The following is a 27,338-nucleotide window of genomic DNA, read 5'->3' as shown; positions in this document are numbered from 1 at the left end:
TGGCTATGTAGTTAAGACTGGCCTTGAGTTCATAGAGATCTTCCTGCTTCTGCCTCCTGAGTGCTAGAATTAAAAAAGAGTATCCTTTATCATAGTCTGCCTCACAAGATCTGGTTTTTTCTCCGGCTAACCCTGTAGGCACTCGGGTCGTTTGTTTTCCAACCAGAGCATATGAGTTCAGTATTATTTCTTCACTCATCAATGGGCTGTCAGAATCCCTGTCCTAGAATTGCCAGAAACTTCCGGGCAGTGAAATGAAAGATGCCCCTTGGGTGACAGGGGCCATTACTGCAGATTATGCTTCAAGTCAGATAATTTCTGCCTCTTAGGGAAGGACAGCTATCGGACCTTCCATTCTCATCTTAAGTAATGAATTTGAACAAACCAGTTATACAAAATGTGGACACTGTCAGTGTTGGGAAATTGTAGGACAGTAGTCATGCTGCTTTTAAACGAAGGTGGGAGGTGATCCTCAGTGACCTCTGTACAGGTGGCCTTAGCTGTGGCTGATGAGGAGTGGATGCTGTGTTCACAGGTGTCAAGTCTTACCCGACTCAGGGCGTGCTTTCCCTTTGATTCTTCCAGTTCAGTCAGCAATCCTTGCAGCTGAGGCAGTGATAGAATTAGTGTCTCAGAAAAATTTTGAAATTGCATTTTATTTGTATCCCTTATAACATTGAAGGAGAGAAGTTTTAAGGTGCATTTCTGTTTTAAAAGATTTGAGGTTGGTCTATCTTAGAGGCTGGACCTGAACACACTATGAGTGTTTGATCAGGAGGGATAGCGTCTTGGTATCCCAAAGCCCACCAGAATAGGTATGTAAGAAGTTCCTATAGGTAGCATTTGGCTCTACAGCAAGCCAAAGGATTTTTTGATCTTATGCTGTAACATAGACAGATGATAGTTGCAAGGTTGTACTCCAAAAAGTTTGCCCCGAACCCTGGAACCCTTTTATTAGAAAGTTTTCCTAGAATATGGATACAGTGAGCTTAGAAATGGAGACAACAACCATATTGTTAAATCTTTATGCACAGGTGGGCACTTAGAGCTGGGCAGGGCAGCACATTAGTGTCATCCCAGTACCTACAAGACCGATTGGAAAAGGAAGAAAGTTAAGGAGGCTTGCTCTGGAGAGAATACGTTGTTTTTTCCTAAGGAAATGCTTATGCTTCATCATTATTTATCCCTGAGCATTTGACCTCTAGGATTTCATATGCCAGCATTTCTGTGATAATTTTCGTATAATTGTCCTATTTTGCAGATTTAGCACATGATTGTGTCATGGATTGTGTGCTTGTTTGCTGTTTCCCACCATTTGCTTAGACCAGTATGGGTTTTTTTGTTTGTTTGTTTTGCTTTCAGAATCTCTATCAGGGCTTTTGACCTTCAGAGGGTGTGGGCCGTGATTGTATTGCTCTCTTTTACAGTATCCTTAGCTTGACTGGTATCTAGAGTGATTGCAGAGGAATTAGTTAGCTCTACTATTAATTTGGTTCACATTATTACTTTGTGTTGGAGTTTTTTTTGTGAGGCCCCTTAGAGTCTATCAGTAGCCCATGAGCTACAAAAACAACTGAGTTGTGAGGCAGCTTAACTTCTTCAACTGATGACACAAATCACAACTCATTCAGTCTATAAAATAGAAACACTGTGGTAGGAATCTTTATCATGTATCTTAAGTGCTTAATTAAACACAGCTGGAATTTAGAGGCCTTGTGTATTTGGTGTTGAGGCTTCTAAAAGTCTGGCCTTAGAGGAGATGCTGGGAATATCCAGCCCATGGGGTGCTGTGCTTTCACTGCTTAGTGTTTCCATACTGGAGAAGGTGGAGACTCCTTCCTGCTCCGCAGATCACACCCAATTTCTTAGAATTCTGGCGCTGGCTGTCTTTGAAGAGTTGCTTTCTTTACTCTCTTTTCCTTAGCTTTCAGATCAGTGGAAAAGCTGTTCAGAGGGAGAAAGTCCTGTTGGTGACATCATTCCCTTTGTTCCAAATACGTTCTGGTTGGTCTGGAAGAGGAACCCTGAGGTCTATGAAAGACATACACTTATAGGTCAGCCGTACATTCTTAGTTTTTTTTAATATTGAGTTATTACATCAAAAACAAACTTTCTTGTACTATTGATCTCAACTTCCTGTTTTTCAAACTCTGTAAACATAGTCAAATATGGTTTTTGCTAGGTCAACAAAATTAAAAAAATTTTCCCCTTCTTGGCCTTAATACTTGATTCCTAGGGGAAAGTAAAATAAATGGGCTCTTAAGAGGGCACCGGGGATTGATTCACTGCTCCTTCGGCCATCTAGTTCTAAATGTAGGGTTCTAAATTTGGAAGGTTTGTGTTTTTATTTCCTGAACTTACTTTTGAGAATAGGAAATAAAATAATCTTTCCTCCGTGTGCCACAGGCTCTCTGAAAAAGCCATGGTTGGGAGTGGGTTATTGATCTGCAGTGCTAATGGACAGAGAGGAGGCAGGCTCTGTTTTCAGTGCCAAAGAACCAACTGGGTGGAAGGTGTTCGAAGTCTTCTTCTGCCTCTGCTTGTCATTTTTCTGTTCTTTCCGTTATTTATTATCTCCAGAGTAAAAGAAGAAATAACATGTTAATGCTGTTGATGAGAAAGCATTTCCTAGAAAAAAATACAGGTTTGGAAAAATAGCAAAAATGACTATCTTAGTTAAGCATACAGGACTAGCTATTGAATATGGTGGATGTGCTAATTACCCCTCCTGGTTGTGGTTGTCAGTCCAGCCCTGGGAAGACTCATCGCCTTTGCAATTTTATTGGGTCTGTTATATTGCTGAATGTGCTGGAAAAGCCTTTTTTTTTTCTGAAAAATTCTAAGAAAATTATTTCTTTTAGAAATATTCTGTTGAGGGCCGGGCGGTGGTGGTGCACGCCGTTAATCCCAGCACTCGGGAGGCAGAGGCAGGTGGATCTCTGGGAGTTCGAGGCCAGCCTGGTCTACAAGAGCTAGTTCCGGGACAGGCACCAAAACTACAGAGAAACCCTGTCTCGAAAAAAAAAGAAAGAAAAAGAAAAAAAAGAAATATTCTGTTGAATATATCTCTAGCCTGTATTTAATATTCAAAAGAGAATTAATGAAATATAACTGTACTTTTGCAGATGCATGGTTTTAGAATTGAAACCTTTTATGCTTAATTTTAATAATGTATACTTGAATTTACTGAAGGATTAATGTAGACCTGTTATTGCTTGGATTTTTCTTGAGACAGGGATTCAAATCTCCCAGGCTAGTGTCAGACTCACTTTGTAGCTAGAGGAGAACCTTGAACTTGTGATCTTCCTGCCTCCACCTCCAGAGTAGCTGGTGTTGAGATTACGTGTGTGTTTACTACGTCCCGTTTTATGTGGCATGTGGTGCTGCTATTGAACCCAGGCTTCTGTGCATGCCAGACAAGCACTGTAGCAAGTGGACTGTATCTCAGCCCATCAAATCGCTGGACTTTTTAAGATTATGGTGAAATATATGTAACATTAAGTTTACTTTTTTTTTTTTTTTTGGTTTTTCGAGACATGGTTTTTCTCTTTAAAAGCCCTCGCTGTCCTAGAACTAGCTCTTGTAGACAAGGCTGGCCTCAAACTCACAGAGATCCGTCTGCCTCTGCCTCCTCAGTGCTGGGATTAAAGGTGTTCGCCACTACCACCCAACTAAACATTTTTATTTTTTAAGAATTTATGTATATGAGTATTTTTCTACACTGTATGTGTGTGTGTGCCTGATGCTTGCACTCCAGATCCTCTGGACCTAGAGTTACAAATAGTTCTGAGCCACCATGTGAGTGCTGGGAACCAAACCCTGTCCTCTGCAAAAGCAGCTAGTGCTCTTAATTGTTGAGCCATTGCTCCAGTCCTGTATCATTTTTAACATTCATAAATGTCTAATGACATTAACTACATTGATAATTTTGTTCAGTTACCCTACCATTCATCTCTATATTTATCATCTCAAAGCTGTACCCATGGAGCAGTAACCATCCCTCCTATTTCCTCTGATGCTCAGTTCTTGACAACCACTGTTCTTTCATTTTTTGTTTGTTTTTTTGAAACAGGGACTCACTACATAGCCCTGGCTGGCCTGGAACTTACTGTGTAGACCAGCCTGGCCTTGAACTCAGAGTTCCTCCTGCCTCTGCCTCCTGTGTGCTTCTGATCTGACTGTTCTAGATACCACACAGTGGAACTGTGTATTTGTCCTGTGTGATTAGCCTGTTTCATAGTAATACAGTAACTTCAAAGCTTATCCTTGCTGCAGCATGTTCAGGATTTCTTCCCAAGGTGAAGTTTATGGGTAGGTCACATTTTACTTAACTATTCACCTGTCAAATAATATTGCTTGTCCACTGCTGCATAACTGAGTTTGTGCTTTTAATTCTTTTGACTATACTAAAAGTGAATTTGTTAGATCATATTTCATTCATTTGAAGAACTGTGTCATCATCTTACATTCCAACTTTTTTTTTTTGAGACAAGGTCCTGTTATGTAGCCCAGGTTAGCGTTGAACTTTGAATCCTCATCTCTAGGTTCCTGAGTGCTAAGGTTATAAGCATGTGCTGCCATGCCCAGCTTGATACTCCTACATTTTAAATTTTTGTTAATAATTTTAGAGATTTTAGCGTCAGTGCAATGACTCTCTGGGTAAAAGCACTTCCTGTGCAAGCCTGGTGACCAAGATTCAGTCCTTGAACTCAAGAAAGAATGAGAGACACAATCCCATAAAGCTCTCTAACTTCCACATGTGCACACACACCATGCAAACTACAGATGATAATATTAGTAATACATGATTTTAACTATAGATTTGGGGGGGGGGGTCTATTTGGAGGCCAGAGATCAATTTTGGGACTCTTTCCTCTATTCCTCTGGGCCGAAATTTGTCACTGAGCCGTCATAACAATCACTTTCCCATTGAACCTTGCCCCCGACTCCCAACGTTAGAGATTGTTGTCTAAACAGTCTACTATTCTAAGTTAAAAACCTAAGACAGGAATAAATCTTAAAATTCTTGAAGAATTAGAAACTAAAACATAATTCAAGTAAATGTGATGTGAGGACAGTCTGACTGGGGCTCTGTCACCCCACTGACCATCATGGATGAGTTGGCTGATTGACCACCTAGGCAGGTGTCACCTCCCTCCCTCATGGCTCCATGTGCTTCCTCCTGAAACTACATGCTTGGCCCTGCGTGGTGGGTGACGACCTCCCCCATGAATAAAAGAAGATGGGTTTTCCTGTGCTAGAACCTTCAAACAATTGCCAAATAGTTAAACTTATATTTTTATTTATTTAAATATGCATATTTAAAGGCTGTAAATCTTTATTTTTTATTTCATGAGTATATGTGATGTATGGGGGGGCACATGCCACAGCACCATGGAGAGCAGAGGACAACTTCATGGAGTTGATTCTCATCTACCTTTATGTGGATTCCAGGAATTGAACTCAGTTTACCAGGCTTGCATGGCAAACGCCTTTGCCTTCTCAGCCATTTTTGCTGACCCTGAAATACTTACTTGTATTGGTCAGAAAGTATTGGAGAAATCTGAGGATATATTTTTAAAATGTCTCCTATAACTTCTAGATATGTGTTAGCCTTTGTATTTCAAAACTGTAACTATACAGTATATAGTACTTGGTGGCATAGCTGTTAAATCTCATAGGTGTTTGTGTTTTTGTATTGATTTTATTTTAAACTTGACTAAGCATATGGTTTGGCTATATAAGATTTTCCTTAGTGTCTTTCTCTATGATGTTTCCTTAGGAGTAGCTTGGTTTGTAGGTCGCAGGATTGCATAAGAAAGGACAGCATGGGGTTATGTGTCTGAGAACACATGGCTGAATATTTTTCAACATGTTACACAGCCCATGCCTGTTGGAGGCTGGGCTAAGTGGGCCGGTTAAAGCTGCTTTCTGTTAGCAGTGACTCCTGAGCATTCAGTAGAATCACTTCATGTCTTACCCTGTGAAGCACCAACATTACTCTACAGCCTTTGAGATGATGTAAGCGAAGTTTAATTGAACTGTATTTACATTCTTTTAAAATGAGGCTAGGAAGGGCTGGAGTATTGAGCCAGTGGTTAGGAGCATGTACTACTGATCTTGAGAGGACACAGGCTCATTTCCCAGCAGCCACATCAGGTTCCTACAGTTTCCTGTCACTGGAACTCCAGGGGCATCCTACACCTCTTGCCTCCATGGGTACTTGGATTCACATGCACATGCATACATACACAATTTTAAAAATAATAAAAATAAATCTTTAAAGTGGGACTTGGGGGATGGCTCGGTAGGTAAAGTGCTTTGCTGTGCACACATGAGTTCATGTCACACATAAAGAGCAGATTGTGGCAGTGTTGGCCTGTGATCCTAGTGCAGGTGTGTGTGGGGGAACAGATGGATCCTGGAGACCTGTTCCAGACAGCTTGCCTGTCAGTGAATTCCAGGTTCGGAGAAGAGAGGGAGACACCTGACCTCGACCTCTGGCCTCCACGTGCACATGCATAGAGGTATGCACCTGCATGTATGTGCCTATTTACCACATACCCCAATAAGTAAATTAATATGTTTATAATTATACGATTGCATAATTAATAACCCATGCTAATAGCAAATCTGTCGATAATTGTGTTTCCTGTTTGGGTCAGCCTAATTAATATTGTTCTTTATATAATAGACAATGGTCTTGTTAGCCAGGCTCGTCTTAAAGACAGGGTCCTACTTGACCAGTATTAGCTCTGACTTTCATGCACTCAAGAAATCCCCCATAGATGTTCTTTATATGTTGAATATGAATTATATAGTTTTAGAACAGGAATTATATAGTTTTAGAACAGTTTTGAGAAAGATAAAAGTGTATCACACTGACTAGAGATGTCAATGTTAGCCTAAAGCACAGACCTTGCTTAGGGCTTTGTTCCTGCTCTACACAAAGGTCTCTGGTGATACTCTTCCTTGTGTAGTGGGATGGTGTGCCTGTGGAGATGTCTGAGCAGTTTCTTTTATTGACTCTTAAAAAATACAAGCCTTTGGAGAAATGCCTTGTAAAATAAAGCTTCACCTAATTTAGCCACATGCAAACTCAGCTCATAAAATTAACCCTCATTTAGAAGGTAAACTTGATCTTGAAGGAAATTGCCAGGCCCTGAAGGCAGAGTTGCCAGTCTCAGAGTAATTGTACCATTGGAATTTGTGTGGTTTCAAGTGGTGATGCCCCTGTGTTGTAGTCTCTGAGGAGGAGAGTGAGTCAGTCTCTCACTGCCCCCCTGGCATGCCTGATTTGTGTGTGTATGCCTATGTGAGAGAGACAGACGGACAGAAGACATCCCAGGCTGCTATCAGAATCGTTGTGTAGGTGAGGATGCCTTTAAATTTGTGATTCTGCCTCCATTCTATCATGTTGGGACTAAAAGGACTGAACCTAGGGCTTTGTGCTTTTAGGAAAGGACTATATCAGTTTAACTATAGTCCACAGCCTGTGGATCTTGAATTTAACAATTTTTAAATTACATTTTTTTAAAAAAAAAAACATTGTGGGAAGATGTGAATGTGCCATGGTGTGCATATGGAGGACATAGGACAGCTTCGGAAGTTGGTCTGTCCTTCTTTCTACCATATGCAGGGCATAGGACAGCTTCAGAAGTTGGTCTGTCCTATGGTTTTTGTGGATTGAACTCAGGTCCTCAGGCTTGACAAGAGGTGACCAGTTTTCACTAATCATTGGACAATTTTGCTGACCCTGAATCATGTGTTTTCAATAAATTATATATCAAAATTCTGAATGGTTAAGAAGAATTCTGTGTGGTTTGCATTATAAAAGGAAAAGATGCTTCTGAATTTTCTTGACAGCAACCTGCTTGGAGGCATTTACATTGCACATGGCTCCTGCCCCATTTGTTCTGTAAGAGGCAGAAACCCGACATTTTGGGGACATTTCTTCCTCCTCACTCCTCTCTTCTCTTTCCTTCCTTATCTTCCATGTCCCCCCTCTATGTCTCTGTCTTGACAATAATCTAACCCTGCTTACAGATCAAGGGTAACAGATGCCGATCTACATTTATAGTGAGTCATAAAGGATATTTTGAAATAGTTGTCAAGGGTAAAGAAATTATTAAACCTGGGACCCAGAAGTTTCATTTTTAGGAATTTACTTTAGAAATTTATGTATCAAATGCGATATTTTCTCAGTACTGTATGCGAACAGTACTTTCAGTGTTCTAGAATAAAAATGCCAAGTACTTAATTATGTATTAGTAAGAGGTAAGCAAATTGCTACATCAGTATAATGGAATACCTTCTAAGGTTGAAGTGATGTAGCTCTCCTGTTGCTAAGCGGGAGCAATTTCCATTAATAAGATGGGGATAAAGGGGATATTTGTGTTTTGTTCTAAAACACATACATGCCATGTACACACACGCAGATCGTGTACACGCACTCACTATACTCACGAGTATTCACTACCCCTGGAAGGAATTACAAACCACTGATAATAGTGATTGCTTTCACATAGAAGGAGAATTCTCTTTCTAGTATTCTTTTGTACCATATGGAACAGTTTTCTTGTGCTTATGTGTTTTGCCTTCCCCTAATATCCTTAAGAATGCTTAAGTTTCATGCCTGGCTGCAGTGACACACCCCTAGTGATGATCTGTGGTGTTCGCCCCTCCTTGACTGTGTGATATGTTCAGATCAGTGCTGTTAGAAGTGTGGATGCCAGGAGCTGAGGCATTGGCTGGTGTGCTGAAGCGCCAGAGCACTCTCAGAAAATGTCTTAAGTAGGGAGGTGTTAGAGCAGAGAGAACTGCCTTTCCTGGCTGTTTTCAAAGAGCCAAGGGTGAGAAATGGGAGCTTGACGGTTTTGGGTCCTCATTAGGAAAGCCTGGTTTTGTTCTGTTTGCAGAGGTGAGAGCTGAGTGGAAATTCACTAGCTTGATGGGGTTTTGTATTTGCACAGACTCCATAATATCTCCACCCCTTCTTTTCCGCCTTGCAGAAATAAGAGCCCCACCTAGGATTCTTTGCATAAAGCTCCATAAACAGAATCATATCTGCTTCATTTACGGCACAATTTAAGCTAACCAAACCTGGCCTGCACCAGCTCAGCACCCAGATGGGATAAAGTGTCTTATCTTTGTAAATGTGAGGTGATAGCTGCATTTCACTGTGTAGACAGTTTCATTCAGTTCCTCTTGCAGCTTTACCTCCTCTTGGCTTTCTGAGGAGGGTTACCACATTCTTGTCGTGAAGCAGTGGCTCTGTATGCCGGGCGGTTTCTGCAAGAAATGAGTTTTTCAGGTACCCTGGGTTTGGGCATGTGTGAATGTGAAGGTAGAGATAATACTTCTGACTTTTCTAATTCCCTCCCTCTCCTGGTTAAGAACTGACATAGACAATTTATGATGGTAATTTTTTTTGGAGACAGTCTCTTTGTTATGTAGCTCTGGCTGTATTGGAACTTTGCTCTATATCCCAGCCTGACCTCAAACTCACAAAGATCCACCTGTCCCTACCTCCAGAGTGCTGGGATTAAAGGCGTGCACCACCATGCCGGTTTAGTATTGTAATATTTATCTGAATCCCTGAGTGAAATATCCCTAGGAGAGTCCAGATCCATGTAGGTAGCAAGCTTTCTCTTTGTTAGATACTAATATGTGCATGTGTGTAACAGTAAGTCTGCTGGAATTTGGCAAGAGAAACTCCTTATAGTATGCTGTGCTCTCATTTCAGGGAGAGGCCTGGTTTTTGAAGGCTAGAGGATTGGACAGACTGAGGAAGTGATTGTTCCATTTCCATAAAGGTGGGTCTGGGATTATCTTTTGGTAGCTTTTACTAATAATTAGTGAAACTCTTATTAAAGTTTGCTTAGTGGTTATTACTTTTTTTTCTTGAAATCCTTCTTTAATTCTTGCAGCAGAGATGTCAGCTTATTTATAGGAATCACCGAAAGCCAGAGTCATGGTGGATGTAGGAAAGTGGCCAATCTTCACTCTGCTCTCACCTCAGGAAGCTGCATCGATCAGGAAAGCATGTGTCTTTGGTTCTTCTGCCAACGAGGCGATCTATGTCACTGACAAAGATGAGGTAAGACTGGAGTTTAGTTTGGGACCTGTTTTGGGGTTGAACTTGAAACCCTATAGTTTGAAGGATTTTGGGGTAGGTTTGGGATAAAGAGAACTTCAGGACAGTAACTCTGATGCATTCCAGTTTCCTGTTTAAATGTCTTCTGTTCTATAGTATGGACTAATACTGCAAAGCCTGAGTGTTCTCAGCAGAGGCTGGAAATTTTTTGCTATATTAGTCTCTTCTTGCTGCCTGGGCTCAAACTAGACTTGAATGTATCTTATTTTCTGAGCAGGGAAAGGAGCTTTACATGTGATTAGACAAAGGTATTTGTTTTCTAGGTCTTCGTGTTTGGACTGAACTATAGTAACTGTCTAGGAACTGGAGACAACCAGAGCACTCTGGTGCCCAAAAGACTAGAAGCCTTGTGTGGAAAAAAAATCAAAAGCCTTAGTTATGGGAGTGGCCCCCATGTCCTCCTCAGCACTGAAGGTAAAGAGGGAAAACTCTGGTGTTGGGATTTGTGAGTAATTGAACAGTTCATTCTGAGCCAAGGAAAAGTGCTGTATCAAGTAACTAACTTTGAATTGTTCTTTGTTTGTGGGAGAGTATATAATTAAGATAAAATTTAGGACACTCGAGGACAATTGGGATAGCAGCATTGTGTCTTGTATACAGACAGTCTCTAAGATTCTTAGACTTTCAGTGTAAATTGTAGAATGCTGAAAGGTCAAAGGATGTGGTTCCTCCAGTCTGATTTTTCAGTGAATGTGTGGTTACAGGGTAACTTTGAGAAGGTTTGTTTTATATATTTTTAAAATTTATTTTTATTATTATTTGAACTATATGTATAAACAGTGTGGGGGATGTACATACTAGCACAGGGCCTGCAGAGGCCGGAGGTGTTAGATCCCCTTGGAGCTGGAGTTATAGGTGATTGTGAGCCATATGATTTGTGTGCTGGGAATTGAACTTAGGAAGAGCAATACGTGCTGTTAACCACTGAACCATCACTCCAGCCTTCTTTGATATATTTCTATAAACACATAATCTGGGTTTTCTTCTTTATGTAGTTGCTGAATCTTGAATCAAGATATTTTAGTTTATTCTGAAGAGCATCCATATGGGTACCATATTGAAGGGCTAGAAGAAATGGACAGATTCTTGTCCTTTAGACTGCCCCTCACCGAGGTCACCAAAGAAGCGTTGCTATTCTCCTTTGGTAATTGTCTGTACTGTGAGCAAGCAGCACTCTGAAAGTTTGTCATGTGTAACTGCTTCCCTTCGGGTTTTAGGCCTCTTATCCCTTACAGAAGCTCTCAGATTTTGTTAGATGGTCCTGTAGGGCAGCCTGTGGGAGACAGTGCATCTCTTCTTTGTGTCTGTACTAGGGAAGCCTCAGCTCCCACGGATGCTGCCTCAGCCTTTGTGGCCACCTGACTTCCAGTGACTCCAATCTGAATCCACTCCATGTTCTTTCCATCTCTCTCAGGCTGTGAGAGCCAGTGCCCACACAGCAGTCTGGCGGGGTTTGAGCAGAGTATGGCAGCTCTGTCACACCTGCTCTGAGTCATCATGTGGCTGCCACCACTCGACTCTGTCAGCTGATAGTCTACCAGCTGGTTCACTCTCACCCATCATGGCCTAAGGGTTTGAAGTTTTCAAACACAGCAATCATAACCAGTGCTTGATATCTGACCCTAAATACTGAAGAACATTTTTAATATTGCAAACACATTAAAAGACATACTTTCAAATTACTGCCTTTCTTTAATGTTGTGACCTTTGGAATATGTCATGATTCTTTTGAAATTATGCTATAGTCTAGACAATATGTTTTAAGTATCTTGAGTATTAAATTTAGTATACAAATAATTAGGGCTTGATGAGGAATATTTTCTTAATGTTTAATCTTTATCTTTATAGTATATTTTATGCTATATATATTAAGCATACTATATATTGTGTGCCATATCTATGATTGATTACAGTATCTATATATGTGGTTATAACCAATCAAATCATTTTAAAACTTTGTGTGTACGTGTATTCATGTTTGAGTTCAGGTAGGTATAGGGTGTGTGTATGGGGGGTTGCTGGAGATTCTACTGCTGTTTAGAAGGAACCACTTTAAGTCTTTAGATGTCTCTTTAGGAATTTGATCTCTCTATTATTGTTGTGTATGTGTGTGAGGGTGAGCAAGTGTGCCACAGCATGCATAGGAATTGAGAGGATAACTTTTGGAATTTTTTTCTCTTGGGCTTGCATTTTTGGGTAACAAGTACCTTTGTACACTGAGCCATCTTGCTGGCCCATCATTCTACCTCATTGAGGCAGTCACTTGTTTCTGCTGTGCTGTGTACTCCACTGGCTTCTGGGAGATTCTCCTGTCTCTGCTTCCATCCTCCTATAGTGCTGATTACCCATGTGTGCCATCACATCCAGCTTTTCTTTTCGTTTTTTATGTGGGTTTTCAGGATTGTGTAGCATGAGCTTTTGCCCACTGAGCTATTTTGTCAGCCTGTTTTCTTTCTGATTTTTAAAGTAAGGTACTTATATTTCTACTTCTGAGTTTCCAATCTTGGGTATTGCTTTCAACTTTATTTTGGGGCAGATAGAATGTAGCTCTTTGTCCTCTGTCTTTCTTGCCTTTATCCTTTAAACACATGGATACTAGTATTTTGGTTAAATTAGTGTTTCATTATTGGGGACTGTGTAAGTATTATTTATAGCGAAGCCTTTCCCTTCTTGTATGACCCCCACCTCCACTTTCTGAGGTTGATAATTGCTTTGCACATTTTCACTTACTGACACCTATACACATCTATCATTAACATGTGTCCACCTCTTACAGAGTAGCATGTATCAGATGCTCTCTGGAGCTTCATCTTTCCTCCAGAACTGCTAATCTTGACTGGTTACACTCCAAGACTGCCTGCACAGCTGCCAGCACTATCATCCTCAAAAGTCTCTTCCTTTTTCCTCTCTAGCCCTTTTTGTATATGTGTGTCTCGTGTCATTCTCCTTGAATTCTACCCTCATCTAGGAAACACATTCTCTAGAACTTTTCAAAAAAAGGATCTGAGAGAAATTCGTGAGTCTCTGTCTTGAGGTCTTTCCTTCTCACAGATGTGACTCAGTGGCTTGGCTGACATCAGAATTAATAAGGTGGGAGTCCGTTTTCTCATTTTCAAGTCCTGGTGCTTGTTAAGATTTATCATGGACACTAACTCCTTTCAGACCTCCACTCTCTCCTTGTGTGTGAGTGCACACCTGCGTGAGCACATGTGGAGGCAGGAGGTCAGTGTTCTTTCCACCTGTATCTTTGAGACAGAGTCTCTCACTGAACCTGGAGTTCATCCATTGACTGGACTGGTTGTCCCATGAGCCCCTGGGCTCCTCCTGTTCTCCCTCTCAGCCCTGAGATCACTGTGTATGCCGCTGGACCCTGATTTTTACACATGTGCTGAAGTTTGGGCTCAGTTTCTCATGCTTGTGCTGCAAGCACTTTATTCATAGAGCCATCTGCTCAGCCCCACTTGTACTCCTTTGTGTGTGACTGTTTCCTCCTTTTTTGAACATTAGAGAAATCTTTTTCTTTATTCCAAATTTTCTTAAATATTTATTTATTATGCCTACAGTGTTCTGCCTACATGTATCCCTTCAGGCCTGAAGAGGGTGCCAGATCTCATTAAAGATGGGTGTGAGCCACCATATGGTTACTGGAAATTGAACTCAGAACCTCTGAAAGAGCAACCAGTGCTCTTAACCTCTGAGCCATGTCTCCATCCCTATTCCAAATATTTTTAAAGAGTCATGATTGCTCTGTAGTGTGAACATTTAGCTTATTAGTAATCTGTAGGTTCTACCTTCATCTCTAGAAAACATTTTTATAACTTTTCATTGATAATTTTTTTCCTGCTCCATTCTTTTTGGACTTTTTCTTATATAAAAGATTATATGATCTAATTTTCTTGATTTTCTTTTCTATGTGTTCTGGAAAATTAACTTACTAAAACCATGTATAAATAAATTTTACTTACGGACCCATCCCATGTTTGTACAATGTCTGTCTGTGTGTGTGTACCCCAAGTCCTCACCCAGTTCTTACAGCACCACACAACCCAGTCCCAACTGGTGATAACAGAACCACGACATATTCTTGCTATGAATTTCTCATAACTGATGGCACATCTTTTTGGAGTTTTCAGCTGGAGTTGGCTCTGCATCCACTTCCCCTTTTGCAGCTGGTTGATGCCTTTTCTGGTTTGCTTTTTTAGTTGCATTATCTGCCTGCTTTCCATCTCCAAAATTTTGTCTCACGTAGCCCAGGCTGTCCTCAAATGCATTATGTAACCAAGAGTGACCGTGAACTCAAGATCCTCTTGTCCTACTGCAAGAGGCCAATATAGAGAAGCCTATTTTTATACATAAATTTTGACTTTGACCACCAAACTGATCTTGTATATAGGTGCCAAGTCCTTTGATGAAAGATTTGCTTCTGTCCTCTCTATTCTGTAATCCTTCACTCCCTGACTCCCTACTAGTGGTTATCTTACAGAGAGGAGGGCACAAACGCTAGAGCAATGGAAGTTACAGGGGTTACCAGTTCTGTCGGAGCTAGTGCTTCATGTGCTTGTGTGTTTAGATGGAGTTGTCTATGCCTGGGGCCATAATGGATACAGCCAGCTGGGGAATGGGACCACCAATCAAGGCATTGCTCCTGTCCAAGTCTGCACTAACCTCTTGATCAAGCAGGTGGTTGAGGTAGCCTGTGGTTCACATCATTCGATGGCTTTAGCAGCGGACGGAGAGGTAAGTGTGCACTTTGATTCCTTTTAAAAAATTGTCATAAACTGCACAATGCAAAGCTTCTTATCATAAGCATGTCAAATGCACAGCTTGATAGCATTAAGTACATTCACACTGTTGGCTCTGTCCACTCACAGACCTCTTTCATCTTAAAAAAAGCTGAAGTTCCAAATCTATTAAATGTCAGTTCTCCTTGACACTAGATCTGTGACCACTGTAGGTACTGCCTGTGCATAGAACCAGATAATATCTGTCGTTTTGTGACCGATTTCACTTAGCATAGTGTCCTCAAGTTCATTCATTTCTCTGGAGTGTGACAATTTTGTACATAGGTGTATACCATATCTTGATCTTCTCTACCTCACTCTTCCATTCTTCTAGGCCCCTCCAGCATGCTACCCCTACCTTTATGTCTTCTTTTTGGGTTAGTGCTCCTGGACTATTGACTGATCTTGTTGCCTTAGTCCTGTGCAGGCAGCCATAACTGCAATGAGTTCATTAGTGCAACCTCTGTGTCATGTCCACAAGACATTTCACAGTATTCTTCCAAGTATTTCTTTTTCAAGATTTAATAACATTGCATTATTCCATTGTAAATATGTTACATTTTGTTCATGTGTGTGTGAAAGGGGTATTGGGAATTGAACCCATGGTCTCACATATACTTGGCAAGTGCTGTACCCTAAGCCTATTTCATTCACTTTGATGTATATACGGGGCATTTCCACTATACAGCCATTGTGAAAACCCCTGGTTTTACCTACTAGACTTTGTAGTTATAAACAAACAAATAAAACACATGCGAATACGTTCTTTCTCCAGTAATACTTGTGTAGTCTTGTCAGAATCACCCTTAGCTGCATTTGGTGTGTACATGTCCATGGTCCCAGCACCGAGGACTTAAAACCAGGATGGAAATTTCTAGGCTAGCCTGTGTTGCAGAGGAAGAACTTGTCTCAACAAATTAAAAAATAAAATAACAAAACCCTTTTAAATATGCCATTCTAAACTTTAAATTGTTCCCCAAGATTTTGTACCTCAAAGCCATTAACAAACATAACCCTAAATCATTATGTAAAGCTTTGTTTCAGCTGTGATGCACACTGAAACCCGTGGATACATCTCCCAACATTAATACTGAAAGAACTTGAGGTAGCCCAGCTGGGACTCAGTTGTTTTTCTTAATTATTAACCTAAGGCACATCTATACTGCTTATCCAGAAATACTCATAAGTCCTAGCTGTGTGACATTTCCTTGTTCCTATTTTCTATCTTCTACAACCCCTGCTTCATCAGGGGTAGAGGCAACATTATATCCTCCCTATACCTATATTGATTTTCCCACTAAACCAACCTCTATTGTAATCCTTTACTCTATTTATTAAAAAGCCTCAATCATCAAAATTTTATTTAAACTAACACTACTATTGTATAAAGTCATTGCTTCAGTTAAACAGTACATCTTAAGAGGAAATCATCTTCATAATCCACAGGTGAAAATGTCAGTAGAGTGAAATATTTCCATGAAATAATCACACTATATTAAAGGCAATGGGGATACCCCATGCCCATTCACACTGTGTCAGATACCAGAGAAGAATGGCATTGGACATACATACGAAGGCACAGCAGTAGCAAGAGACATTCTGGAGTTGAAACCCAGGGGGTCTTGCCTATCCGAGATTCTTCCACCAGTGTCTTTCATTCTGGTGGGCCAAACTCCCAAATTCAAGTGCCACCTGCTGCTCCTCTGACATGGTCACCGACATCTTTTGATGTGAGAACTCAGTGTTCACATTCATGCTCTTTGCCATGGTCTCAGATAGATGTGCTATGTAAGCTTCTAAGGACCCCCAGTCTTCAGGTAGATTTTATTTTTCAGTGTATGTAATAATTTTGGAGAAGAGTAACTTGCTCAGCCCCATGCCTCTGCTTATTGAGGTTCCTTGCCCTGTTCATTCTCCCTCTGACCTCTGTAACTCTGTTGCTCCACCTTATGCTTTTGCTCGAGCCTTGCCTCCTGCCTGCACTGTTGACATTGGCCTTTGTTAATAGCCTTGAGTTTCACCTTTCCAGCCTTCCTTGGCCCTCTGATTTCTAAACCACAAATTAGGTCAGTCACTTTGTTCCCTGTTTAAAGTTCTCCAGTGCTGTTAATTAGTTATACCAATTGGGAACAAGGTAAAGAAGAAAATACCACAAAGCTGATGGTGACCCAGGTTCCATTGTTGGGATGTACCAGAGGTAGGCATAGCACACAGGCTGTGTCCAAACCTGCTGTCTCCTTGCCCATTGCTTGTTGAGTAGAAATATGTTACCCACCCCCCCCCCATTTAAAGTGAAAGACAGTGGTGTTTGTAAGGAACTTGGAATGCTCCAGAAATACCTGAGGAATGATCGTTAAAGTTAGACAAATCTTGCTCATTTCTGAAGCCTGGATTCTTGCTTTGTTTTAATTGTTAGCATGTGTTAATTGTAATAATGGTGCAGAATCCAGAATCCCTGCCTTATTAAACTAGATGTTTCTGTGACTGTGCCTTGGTGAAGTATATGTTACTTTTCTTCTACCTGTAAAATGTGTATTTCATCTGGGTTTTCATAGTTAAGACATCAGCAGTATGTTGGACTGTTGTCGACATGTGAAATTAGAAAGTATTGACAGGGAAGAAAGATGTAGAAGCCAGACTGAGGATGTGTGGAGACTGCTGGCACAGGCCGAGGAATGGGGTGGATGTAGGGTCTTAGAAGTTCTGCTAGTATTAGAAGAGGTTCTTTCTTCTTCTGCCCTAAAGCCTCTCCAGTCCCTATTTCCCCCTCCAAGTCTCCTATATTCTTCCCAGACACATCTCCATCGTATGCAGAAACTCAACAACAGCTGTGCTTACCCACATGAGACCATGTCAGCTTGGATTCCCACAAGAGATGGGGAGACATCTCCAGACTCCACTCCTTATTGAGAGATATTGGCAGTTGGTAGCTGCTGTGGGAGAGGCAGGGGGAATCACTGTTTCTTTAAGGGTGTGGTCATTGGCAGATTTTTTTTTTCATTTCTTATATTTGTTTCTGGTTTTTGACAAGCATAGAAACCTGCCTGTGTGTCTCCAATAAAAATCTAGTGTTCAGATTGTGGTAGGTAATAGCAAAAGTAGGTTGTGCAAAGTTGACAGGCAGCAAGAGAGAACTCAAGTACTTAAAAGAACGATCTAATAATGCTATTTCTATAGGAACAGACACATCCTTAGTACTTATGGCTATTATTACTATGTTATGGTCAGAAATTACAATGGAAAGTTTTTGTACTGTGTCAGAAATAGGCTAACATGTTTGTGTCTACATCATGTCAGATTTTATTGAGTAACAATAAATTCACAAGGTACAGCAACTTTCGTAGCAATTTGTCAAGTAGCCCTGCTTTCCTTGGTAGCCCTGACTGAAGGCCGTCACAAATTATTTATTCCAGTCTTTTAACATTCCAGTCTTAATTATTTATATTAGCTTAAAGAGCACACATTATATTGCTCTGTGTGTGTGTGTGCGTGCATGTGTGTATAAAACATAAATATTACAAAGGAATTAAAGAGGCCATGGCATTTCAAAGAGACCCGAGAGGCAAAAGTTGATAGAAGTCAAAGAGAGTCTCTGGCAGTTAAGATGAAGTTGGGCTGGAGTTCTCTGGGAGAGGTGATAGCTGCTGCTGCTGCCAGAGTCAAGGCTTGGGGCCAGAATTGAGCTTCAGAAGTGAAGCGAAGTAGAGGCTATAGAGACCAGGGGTTGGATTGGGTCCAGAGGGATGAATGGCAGGTGGGTGGACAGTAGGTCCATACAGGTACATAGCAATTTGAATAGAACTTGTAGGGCAGTTGGGAGCTCTCTGCTCCTGTACACACTGGTCAGATGACAAACCTGTAGAGTCATTATTACCACTGCCAAGTGAGTGTTGCACTTTTTTCTTAGTCTGGTGTGTCTGATAAGTTCTTGTGCCTGGTTTTTCTGATATAATTTTAATGGGCGGTTCTGGTCCCTGTTTATGTTCATGAATTTATGCAGTAGCACTCTTATTTATCATTCTGTGTCATGTGGATGATGCCAGACGGACGATGCTGTTTAGGTGTCCACCAAGTGCAGAGTCATCATCCTTAGTAGAGTAAAAAGCTGCTTATAAGATGGACCCTCTCAGGGCAAGGCACAGTCTGAAAACCATTTTACACAATGTGTAGTTACTTAGGGCAGGGCACAGCCTGACCCCAACAGTCGTCCTGAGGCATCAGTTGTGGATTAGTGAGACAGGGAAAAGAACAATATGGTTTAGAAAGCTTTCCATGAGAAACAAAAGAATTTCTGCCCAAAGAGCTGGGCATGCTTTTTACATCATCAACGCTTTGCCTTACTAGTTCCAAAATTAACAAATGTACATGTCTATCTCGTTGCCAAACTCAGAGGGTACCATAGTAAGTTGTTGAAGACATAGTACAGTGCTTGGGCTCTATATATCCATTGCCCAGCTAATGGGAATACTGACCCCAGGGCCCCTCTATGGGATTACTGTGAAGATCAGTGAGTAAGTGCACGTAAAGCATTCAAAACCATGCTGAAGGTCTAACGACTGGTTTCCTTGTTCCTTCTCTTGTAGGTATTTGCATGGGGCTATAACAACTGTGGTCAGGTGGGGTCAGGATCCACAGCAAACCAGCCAACTCCTCGGAAAGTCACCAATTGTTTACATACTAAGAGAGTGGTCAGCATTGCCTGTGGTCAGACCTCATCCATGGCTGTTCTGGATAGTGGTGAGGTTCGTCCTCTTCATTTCCCTGTCCCCTCCACCTGCATGCAACGGTGCCAGCATGCAGAGGAGGAGAGTTTGTCTTGTTTACTGACCCCTAAGGAGGACCAGCTAGCAAGTGCTTGCTCAGTCCTCAGAATGACTCAAATCTGATGTCAAGTAAAAATTCTAATGTGTCTTAATTTTAGTTTTTGCAAGATCCCTGTAGCCTCATGGTAAAGGCAGGGTGGGGTCAACGTTAGAGCGTGCAGTCTAATCAGTGTAGGTGTTTGGATTTAATGTTGGGACTGAGAAAGAACGACCTTCCTTCCAGTGGAAGAGTTGTCTGTACGGTTTTAAAGTCAGCTAATGAATTCTTCATAAAACCATACACGACATCTCACGTTGTATTGGAGGAGGCATCTTGTTTTATTGGAATATCATCATTAGCTACTTGTTATAAACCTACCCTCTGCCCTGTAACCATGACCCCTTTTGAGCTGATGGTTACATCTATGAAATTACTGATGCCACTTAAATGGGCCATGTACCACCTATGCTTTCCTTGGTGCGTGGGGACTATACAGTCTTTTGTATGGCATTATACAGTGATGGGTTTGGGGTGCTGTACATGTTATTGAGACCTCACATAAGTTGACTTTTTTCTTTTTTATTCAATCCTGCTGTCATCTATGAATACTTCAGAATCTATGGGCCATCAATCATGTAATATCCTCTGTTCGGTATTCTTCATGCTTTTATTTTCTCAAGATTTATTTTTATCATTTTTAAATTATATGTGTATATGAGTGTCTATGTGTGCACACAAGTGCAGTGTGCCCATAGAGTTTAAAAGAGGCCATCAGGTTTTCAACACATGGAATTACAGGCTGGTGGGAGCCCTCTAATGGGACCTGAGCTAGGTTGTCTTCGAGAGCAGTACCTGGTTTAACTGCTGAATCTCACTGATTATAACTTTAAAATGATTATTATGTGGTTACTTTTACAAAGGGGAAAGCAATGAGGCCTACAAAGTAAGCATTAAAAAGCTTTTTCCTAATCTCGTTAGTAGTTTCATATGTGTCCTTCTTTATAAGGAATTGTTGTAGGAGGCTGTTTGTTCCCCAGCCACCCAGACTCCTGAAATAACCACACAGAAACTGTTTTAATTAAATCACAGCTTGGCCAATCACTATAGCATATTCCTAGCAAGTTCTTGCATATTAAATTAGCCCATTTCTATTATTTTATATTTTACCATGAGGCTCATGGCCTACCAGTAAGGTTCCAGCTGGCAGCTCGGGTCTTTCCCCTCTGGCGGCTACATGGCGTCTCACTGACTCCGTTTCCATTTAGTTTTCCCCACCTAGCTCTGTTCTGCCCTGCTAAGCCACTGGCCAAAACAGATTCTTTATTCATTAACCAATAAAAGCAACACATATACAGAAGGACTTCCCACACCAAGCAGTTATCTACAGATGAGTTTAATTACCTTATTCAGTCACCTATACATTGCTGCCTCTCTCTGTCGTTCTGGTCCCTGGCACACTTCACAGCATTGTGTTGCCTGTGCACTGTCTGAGACTGTCTCTGTAGCACTTCTCAGAATGCTGCTTAGTTTGCTTCTGTGGGTGATGGACACTTGGACCTCTCTGGAGGACTTTCGGTTGTTTTTACTGTTGTGAATTATGATGCACTGATTTCTGTTGCTGTATGTTTATCTTGGTACATCATATAAGCATTTCTATAGAATAAATTCCCAGCATAGAATTTTTAGGTCAAGATGTATGCCATTAAGAATATGAATAGCTGCTGCCAAATTTCTTTCCAGAAGGCCAGTACCTGTTACACTAAATTGCACATAGCCACCTCTCACCCTCTGCCCTTTCTGCTTTACTTTGTCCTGGAAGCCCCGCTGTGCATTTGCCTGCATCTGTGTGGGTCTTGGTGCCACCAGAAGTTGTAGGCGTTTAATTTGAACTTGACCTTTTAAAATCTGTTCTTGGTTAGAACTTATTACTCTGAATATTACAAACCATTAGGCCTCCTGACTAGCCTGTGCTAGCTGCTGCCACCTGACATTTATTTTGTGGGGTTTTTTTTTGTCTCTGTGATCTTTTAAAAATGAAAATTTAATCTGTTTTTGAATAGTATAGTAAAATTCTTAACTGTATTTCACTTTGTTTTGTTTGTTGTTCGCCCCTTTGTCTTGTTTCTTTGAGGTGGTGTCTTGCTGTATAGCCCTTGCAGGTCTGGTACTTGATATGTAGCCCAGGCTTACCTTTAATTTGTGGCAGTCTCCTGCCTCAGCATTCTTAAAGCTGGGATTACAGGCATGTACTGCCTCGCTCTAGGGGGTTTTGTTTTTATCTGCTTATCTGGCTCTTCTTTTCTTCCACCACTATTCTTCCTCCTTCTCTCTGTCTGTGCCGTGACACTGCCTTCTGCCTGGAATGCTGTCATCTGTCCCGCTCAGGTCTCCACTTCCTAACAGCTCTTCCTCCTCACACTGCTTCTTGGGAAGAAACCTCACTATTCCTGCAGTACGTTGATCTCTGTGGTGGCTCTTACTACCTGCTCACCAAGTGTGCACATGTTCCTTGCCTTTGGCAGGCTTGGGCTAAAGATTCCTTCCTTGTGCCTCTCGTTGTGTAGGACATGTGGTAGGTGCTTGCTAATTTTTAATGACCCTCAGTTTTTCATTTGTGAAGTCATGGAATGGGAATATCATGCATTTGTAGGACCCTGTAGCCCACAGCGTAGGTTTGGAGTATCTGATCTGTGTAGGACAGGACTTCTCTTCCCATGGCAGTTTCCACAGCTTATCCTCTGTCTTTCTCTCACAGGTGTATGGCTGGGGCTATAATGGCAATGGACAGCTGGGCTTGGGAAACAATGGCAACCAGTTGACCCCAGTGAGGGTGGCAGCCCTGCACAACGTGTGTGTGAACCAGGTACACATTGCATTACTTGCCATACATTTTATAGCAGATGTTTTGGGGGTTAATTCTTTTGTCATTCATTTCTGGCAATTCTTTATGCCTTCACTTTTCACATTTAATGTTTTAGCCTTCCTCTTTTTCTGTTAGAAAAGGGGAACCCATGGTATTGGACATGGTCTTCTTCACAGGGTAAAGAAATTCATGAAGTCGACCAGTGGGTAAAGAATTAGACTTCCCTGATGCTTCTGAGTGCTCCAGCAGATGCCAGTCCACACATGCTGCTGGCCTGGCATTCTGCAGAGGCCAACTATGGCCTAAGCAGGTGGCTGCTCTGCCTTGACTGCTAGGATGGTAACCATGTGTGTTTACTTTCAGATTGCCTGCGGGTACGCACATACTCTAGCACTAACAGATGAGGGCTTGCTCTATGCCTGGGGAGCTAACACATATGGGCAGCTGGGAAATGGCAGTAAAAATAATCTGCTAAGCCCAGCACACATCATGGTGGAAAAAGAAAGGTAAATTTGCCGTGCCGTGTCTTGGACACTATGTGTGTGTGGCCTTGGGACTGTGTGGTAGGACTGTGGTATTCAGCTTGTGACTCATATTTATTAACATTCTCATTTTGATTCAAATGGTTTATGTCAGAATGAACACGTATGAACTTGCCTGTATTCCGAAGCCCCCACCTGTGATTGGTGTGAACTAAGACGTCTTAGCTCTGAAAGGCTTGGAGCTGTCTGTTCTGTAGAGAGGTTATTTAGGATCTGCAATCACATTGAAATTCAAAGCACTAACTTTGTACTACCTAAATTCACTTTTAAATAAGAAAAATTGCTCTTTAAAAGACATTATTTCAATACTAATTTGGTTTATTGTATGCTACTGGGATAGGTGTGTAGTGTTTGTTCATCAGATTGTGAGGTTTTATGCAGGGTACCCTGCCTTCGGAGTCCTGTGAAAAATGAAGCTGATCTGGCTTGATGCCCTTTTGGTTTGGAATGTTCAGAGCCCATGACCCTCAGCCCGTGGTAGTCATCCTAATGAAGATGTTGAGATTTGGGTGAAGATAAGGGAAAAAATATATGTATAAGAAAATGTTTATTGAAGATAATGTGTACGGGGGGGTGGTGGAGATGAGAGGGATATTCAAATCAGGAAAGCGCTTGTAAGTACCTGAGTTAGATCACCAGAACCTATATTTAAAAAACCACATGTGCTGGTGTGCACTTGTAACCGCTGGCTAGCTTAGCCTATTTAGTGAGTGCCAGGCCAATTAGAGAGCCTATCCCAATAAAAAGTTTTACAGTGTCTGAGAAATTACACCTGAGGTTGTCTTCTTGCCTTGACACAGATGTGCACACTACTGTTACACACCCCCATGGACACACAAAATAGATTTTTTTTATTTAAAAAGATTTATATGTATGAGTGTTTTGCCTGTATGTATGTATGTGCACCATGTATGTATGTGCCTGTTGTCTGTGGAGTCAGAAGAGTGTGTTGGACCATCTAGAACTGGAGTTACAGATAGTTGTGAACTACCATGTGGATGCTGTGACACAAACACAGGTCCAGTACAAGAACAAGAAGTGTTCTTAACCTTTGAGCCATCTCTCCAGCCCCAGTATCTTTTGTTTATTTACGGCTTACTTCCCAGAGCAGTGAAGACATTTTGTCATTGCCCACTGTCCTCATTGATTTTAACTTCCAGTCTCTTTCCACATTTGCCTCAACGGAATGTATTATTTATGTATTCCTACCTCAAGATGAACTTAGGTGAGAAGTGGGCCCTCAGAGAGAGATAGAGAGGAGGGAGGGAGATTAGGGGAGCTCTTTCCTGACCTTTGGTTTTGTAGGCAGGGTTTGTGGCTTACATCACTGACCTTGGGCTGACTTGTGAGGTGTTGAAGCATAAATTTCTAAATTACTCTGTAGGGTGTGCTGTAGGCACGTCTGGTAAAGAAGTAACGAGTGTTTCTTCAATGTTCCCAGGGTTGTAGAGATTGCAGCCTGTCACACCACCCACACATCTGCTGCTAAGACCCAGGGTGGGCACGTGTACATGTGGGGCCAGTGCCGGGGCCAGTCAGTGACCCTTCCCCACCTCACCCACTTCTCCTGCACCGACGATGTGTTCGCCTGCTTTGCCACCCCTGCTGTCTCGTGGCACCTCCTGTCTGTGGGTAAGCCAGTCAAGCTGTTTCTGCCTGGGGTAACCAAATACTGTTCCTCGCATATTTGATAGCTGTGAGCTGCTTAGGTTCTGTAAGCTAGTTTTAATGTTCTTCCTGAATAATAATCAGATTTATTCATTGGTCATGAAACATTCTCAGAGACTTTTTTTCTTCCCTAAGTTTTTCTATTTTAGTTGAATTCATATTAAATAACAAAATTAACCAATACAATCAAGTGGAATGTAGTACATTCATAATGCTTTGTTTGTACTCACTGTTTGTATTAAGCTCCGAATGCTCTTATTACTCTTAAGGCAACCACAACTCACTAAGCAGCCGCACTTCATCCACATTCCCTTTTCTTTGGGGAAAGAGGATGTTCAGGAAAAATTAAGCTGCTACTAAACTTCAGGAAAAACAAAGAATATTTTTTAAAAATACTTTACTGTACTCAGTGTAATACAGTATATATTTGCAATAAATACAATGACTAAGAAACATTTGGTCCAGTGAATGGGACTATTTGATTGAAATCACATTTATGTTTAGCATACACAGCCAAATAGGCCAATACACCACAGCCTGAGATTTCTATGTCCTGCTCAAGCTGGCCACTAAGTAAGTGGGTTTTCTCCTCTAGATGGGAGTTCTCCTGTTAAAGAGAAGTAGTTCTCTAAAAGCAGGGTACACTGGCCATCACAGACAAAGAGGGAAGGTTATTTCCATGCTGTGATGAGATGCTGAGACACCCATAACAACCTTGGTTTTGGGTGAGTGGTTTGCCATCACCTGTATCCTGGACACCTTAGTCATCTCCTTTCTTTTCTCTTCAGCACTTAGGCTATGGGGTCAGGGGAGGCTGGTCTTTTTCTAAAGCCACCACGCTCCTGGCTCAGTCATTGTTCTCAGCCCAGGGGTTTGTTTTTTTAAGACAGGGTTTCTCTGTGTAGCCCTGCCCATTGTGGAACTTGCTTTGTAGACCACACTGGCCTCCGACACACAGAGACCCACCAACCTCTGACTTCTGAGTGCTGTGATTGAAGGTGTACACCACCACCACCTGGCATGATATTTATTTTTAGTGCATGTTTTCATGTTTAATTATACTTGAAGACTGTTATTTGACTTTCCCAGATACTCATTTTGTTTCATTTGTAGTTTATAGATCAGTTACCTTAATACTGTGAGTTTGATTTGTTAAATGAGTCATGAGCTTTATTGACCAGAAATAGAATGGAATCAGGTACTGTAATTATCTTTTGAAAGCCTCTCATGCCTGATTCTGTTCCTGAGCTTTGTGTTAATGGTATGTCTGTTGCCTTCAGAGCATGAAGACTTTTCAACAGTTGCAGATTCACTGAAGAAAGAATTTGATAGTCCAGAAACTGCTGATCTGAAGTTTCGAATTGATGGGAAATATATTCATGTCCATAAAGCTGTTTTAAAAATCAGGTATTTTTTTGCATGAGTTTAGAACCATCAGTAACTTTACCTCCCTTTTGTTATTTCTGTTTGTTATTACACCGCAGAATAGACACTAAAAAAAAATTGTTATCACAGTACAAAGAAGTTTGACAATTTAGTATTTTGGGCAGATAGTTATCAGTTCTACTTGTTATCAAAGACTGTCTTTTGCTTGTATTCATGCAACTTTGGTGGGACATATAACTATGTTTTTTTCTGTCATTTAGTTTTCTGTAGTACTAGAAATTATAGCCAGTACTTGCGCGTACTAGGCAAATACCCCTGATTGGTAAGTGGAGACTGCTTGTTCATTTCCCGGCCACCCAAACCCAAATAATCACACAGAAATTATATTAATTACAACACGGCTTGGCCAATGACTCAGGCGTATTTCTAGCTAGCTCTTACATTGTGAATTAATTAATCTGTGTATTGCCATGAGGCTGTGTCTTACCAGAAAGGTTCCAGGCATCCTTCCACTTTTGCAGCTACATGGCCTCTCTGTGATTTCGCCTACTTTCTCTATTTATCTCTGTTTGGATTTCCTGCCTGGCTTTGCTTTGCTAAGCCATTGGCAGAAGCAGCTTTACTTATCAACCAATAAAAGCAACACATATTCAGAAGGACATCCCACATCACTAATTCTTAAGTTGTTTTTCAGGTTACAGATTTGGCTGGGGCTATAGCTCAATAGTAGAGCACTTATCTAGCATGGGTTTGATTCCCCAACATTCAAAGTAAATGAACTAATAAATTAGTTGCAGCTCTAGTAGATACTCAATTTTATTTACATATTAAATTTGTGAGTAAATCTCAGTATATATTCACTTCTACTATTAAAGATTAAATTTTTCCAAACAGAAAAAACATAGGCATGTTTTCACCTATGACTCTGTGGTCAATGTGGCTGTGTGTGTGTCTTACAGCTTTTCTAACCTGTTACATCCATTCTGCATTGCTTAGAAATATTTTTTAACCCCTCAAAGTAACTATCACTGAATATGGTTTTTTTTTAAGAACTCTGAGTAAATATTGTGTATTTCTGTACCATACCTCACTCTGCCACTAAGCTACATCCCCAGTCCTCATTGTATTGTTTAAAATGC

At 41.1% G+C, this 27,338-nt stretch overlaps 1 protein-coding gene across 4 annotated transcripts in view; it reads left to right on the top strand.

Annotated features, from left to right (window-relative positions):
- Positions 1–27,338, top strand: part of Rcbtb1 (RCC1 and BTB domain containing protein 1) — a 42,778-nt gene that overhangs the window by 3,234 nt on the left and 12,206 nt on the right. For 3 of the 4 annotated variants that reach the window (XM_057786146.1, XM_057786145.1, XM_057786148.1), the window contains exons 2-10: positions 9,746–9,815; positions 9,930–10,099; positions 10,420–10,570; positions 14,727–14,893; positions 19,521–19,679; positions 22,496–22,603; positions 22,967–23,109; positions 24,587–24,777; positions 26,094–26,220. In XM_057786146.1, the coding sequence (XP_057642129.1) occupies positions 9,974–10,099; positions 10,420–10,570; positions 14,727–14,893; positions 19,521–19,679; positions 22,496–22,603; positions 22,967–23,109; positions 24,587–24,777; positions 26,094–26,220 (1,172 nt within the window). In that variant the 5' untranslated portion in view covers positions 9,746–9,815; positions 9,930–9,973. The remainder of the gene's footprint in view (positions 1–9,745; positions 9,816–9,929; positions 10,100–10,419; positions 10,571–14,726; positions 14,894–19,520; positions 19,680–22,495; positions 22,604–22,966; positions 23,110–24,586; positions 24,778–26,093; positions 26,221–27,338) is intronic. The other variant, XM_057786147.1, reaches the window with a different exon arrangement.

Source organism: Chionomys nivalis, chromosome 12 (assembly GCF_950005125.1).
Source record: "Chionomys nivalis chromosome 12, mChiNiv1.1, whole genome shotgun sequence".
Taxonomy (NCBI): Eukaryota; Metazoa; Chordata; class Mammalia; order Rodentia; family Cricetidae; genus Chionomys; species Chionomys nivalis.
This window is presented reverse-complemented; position numbering and strand designations above follow the sequence as displayed.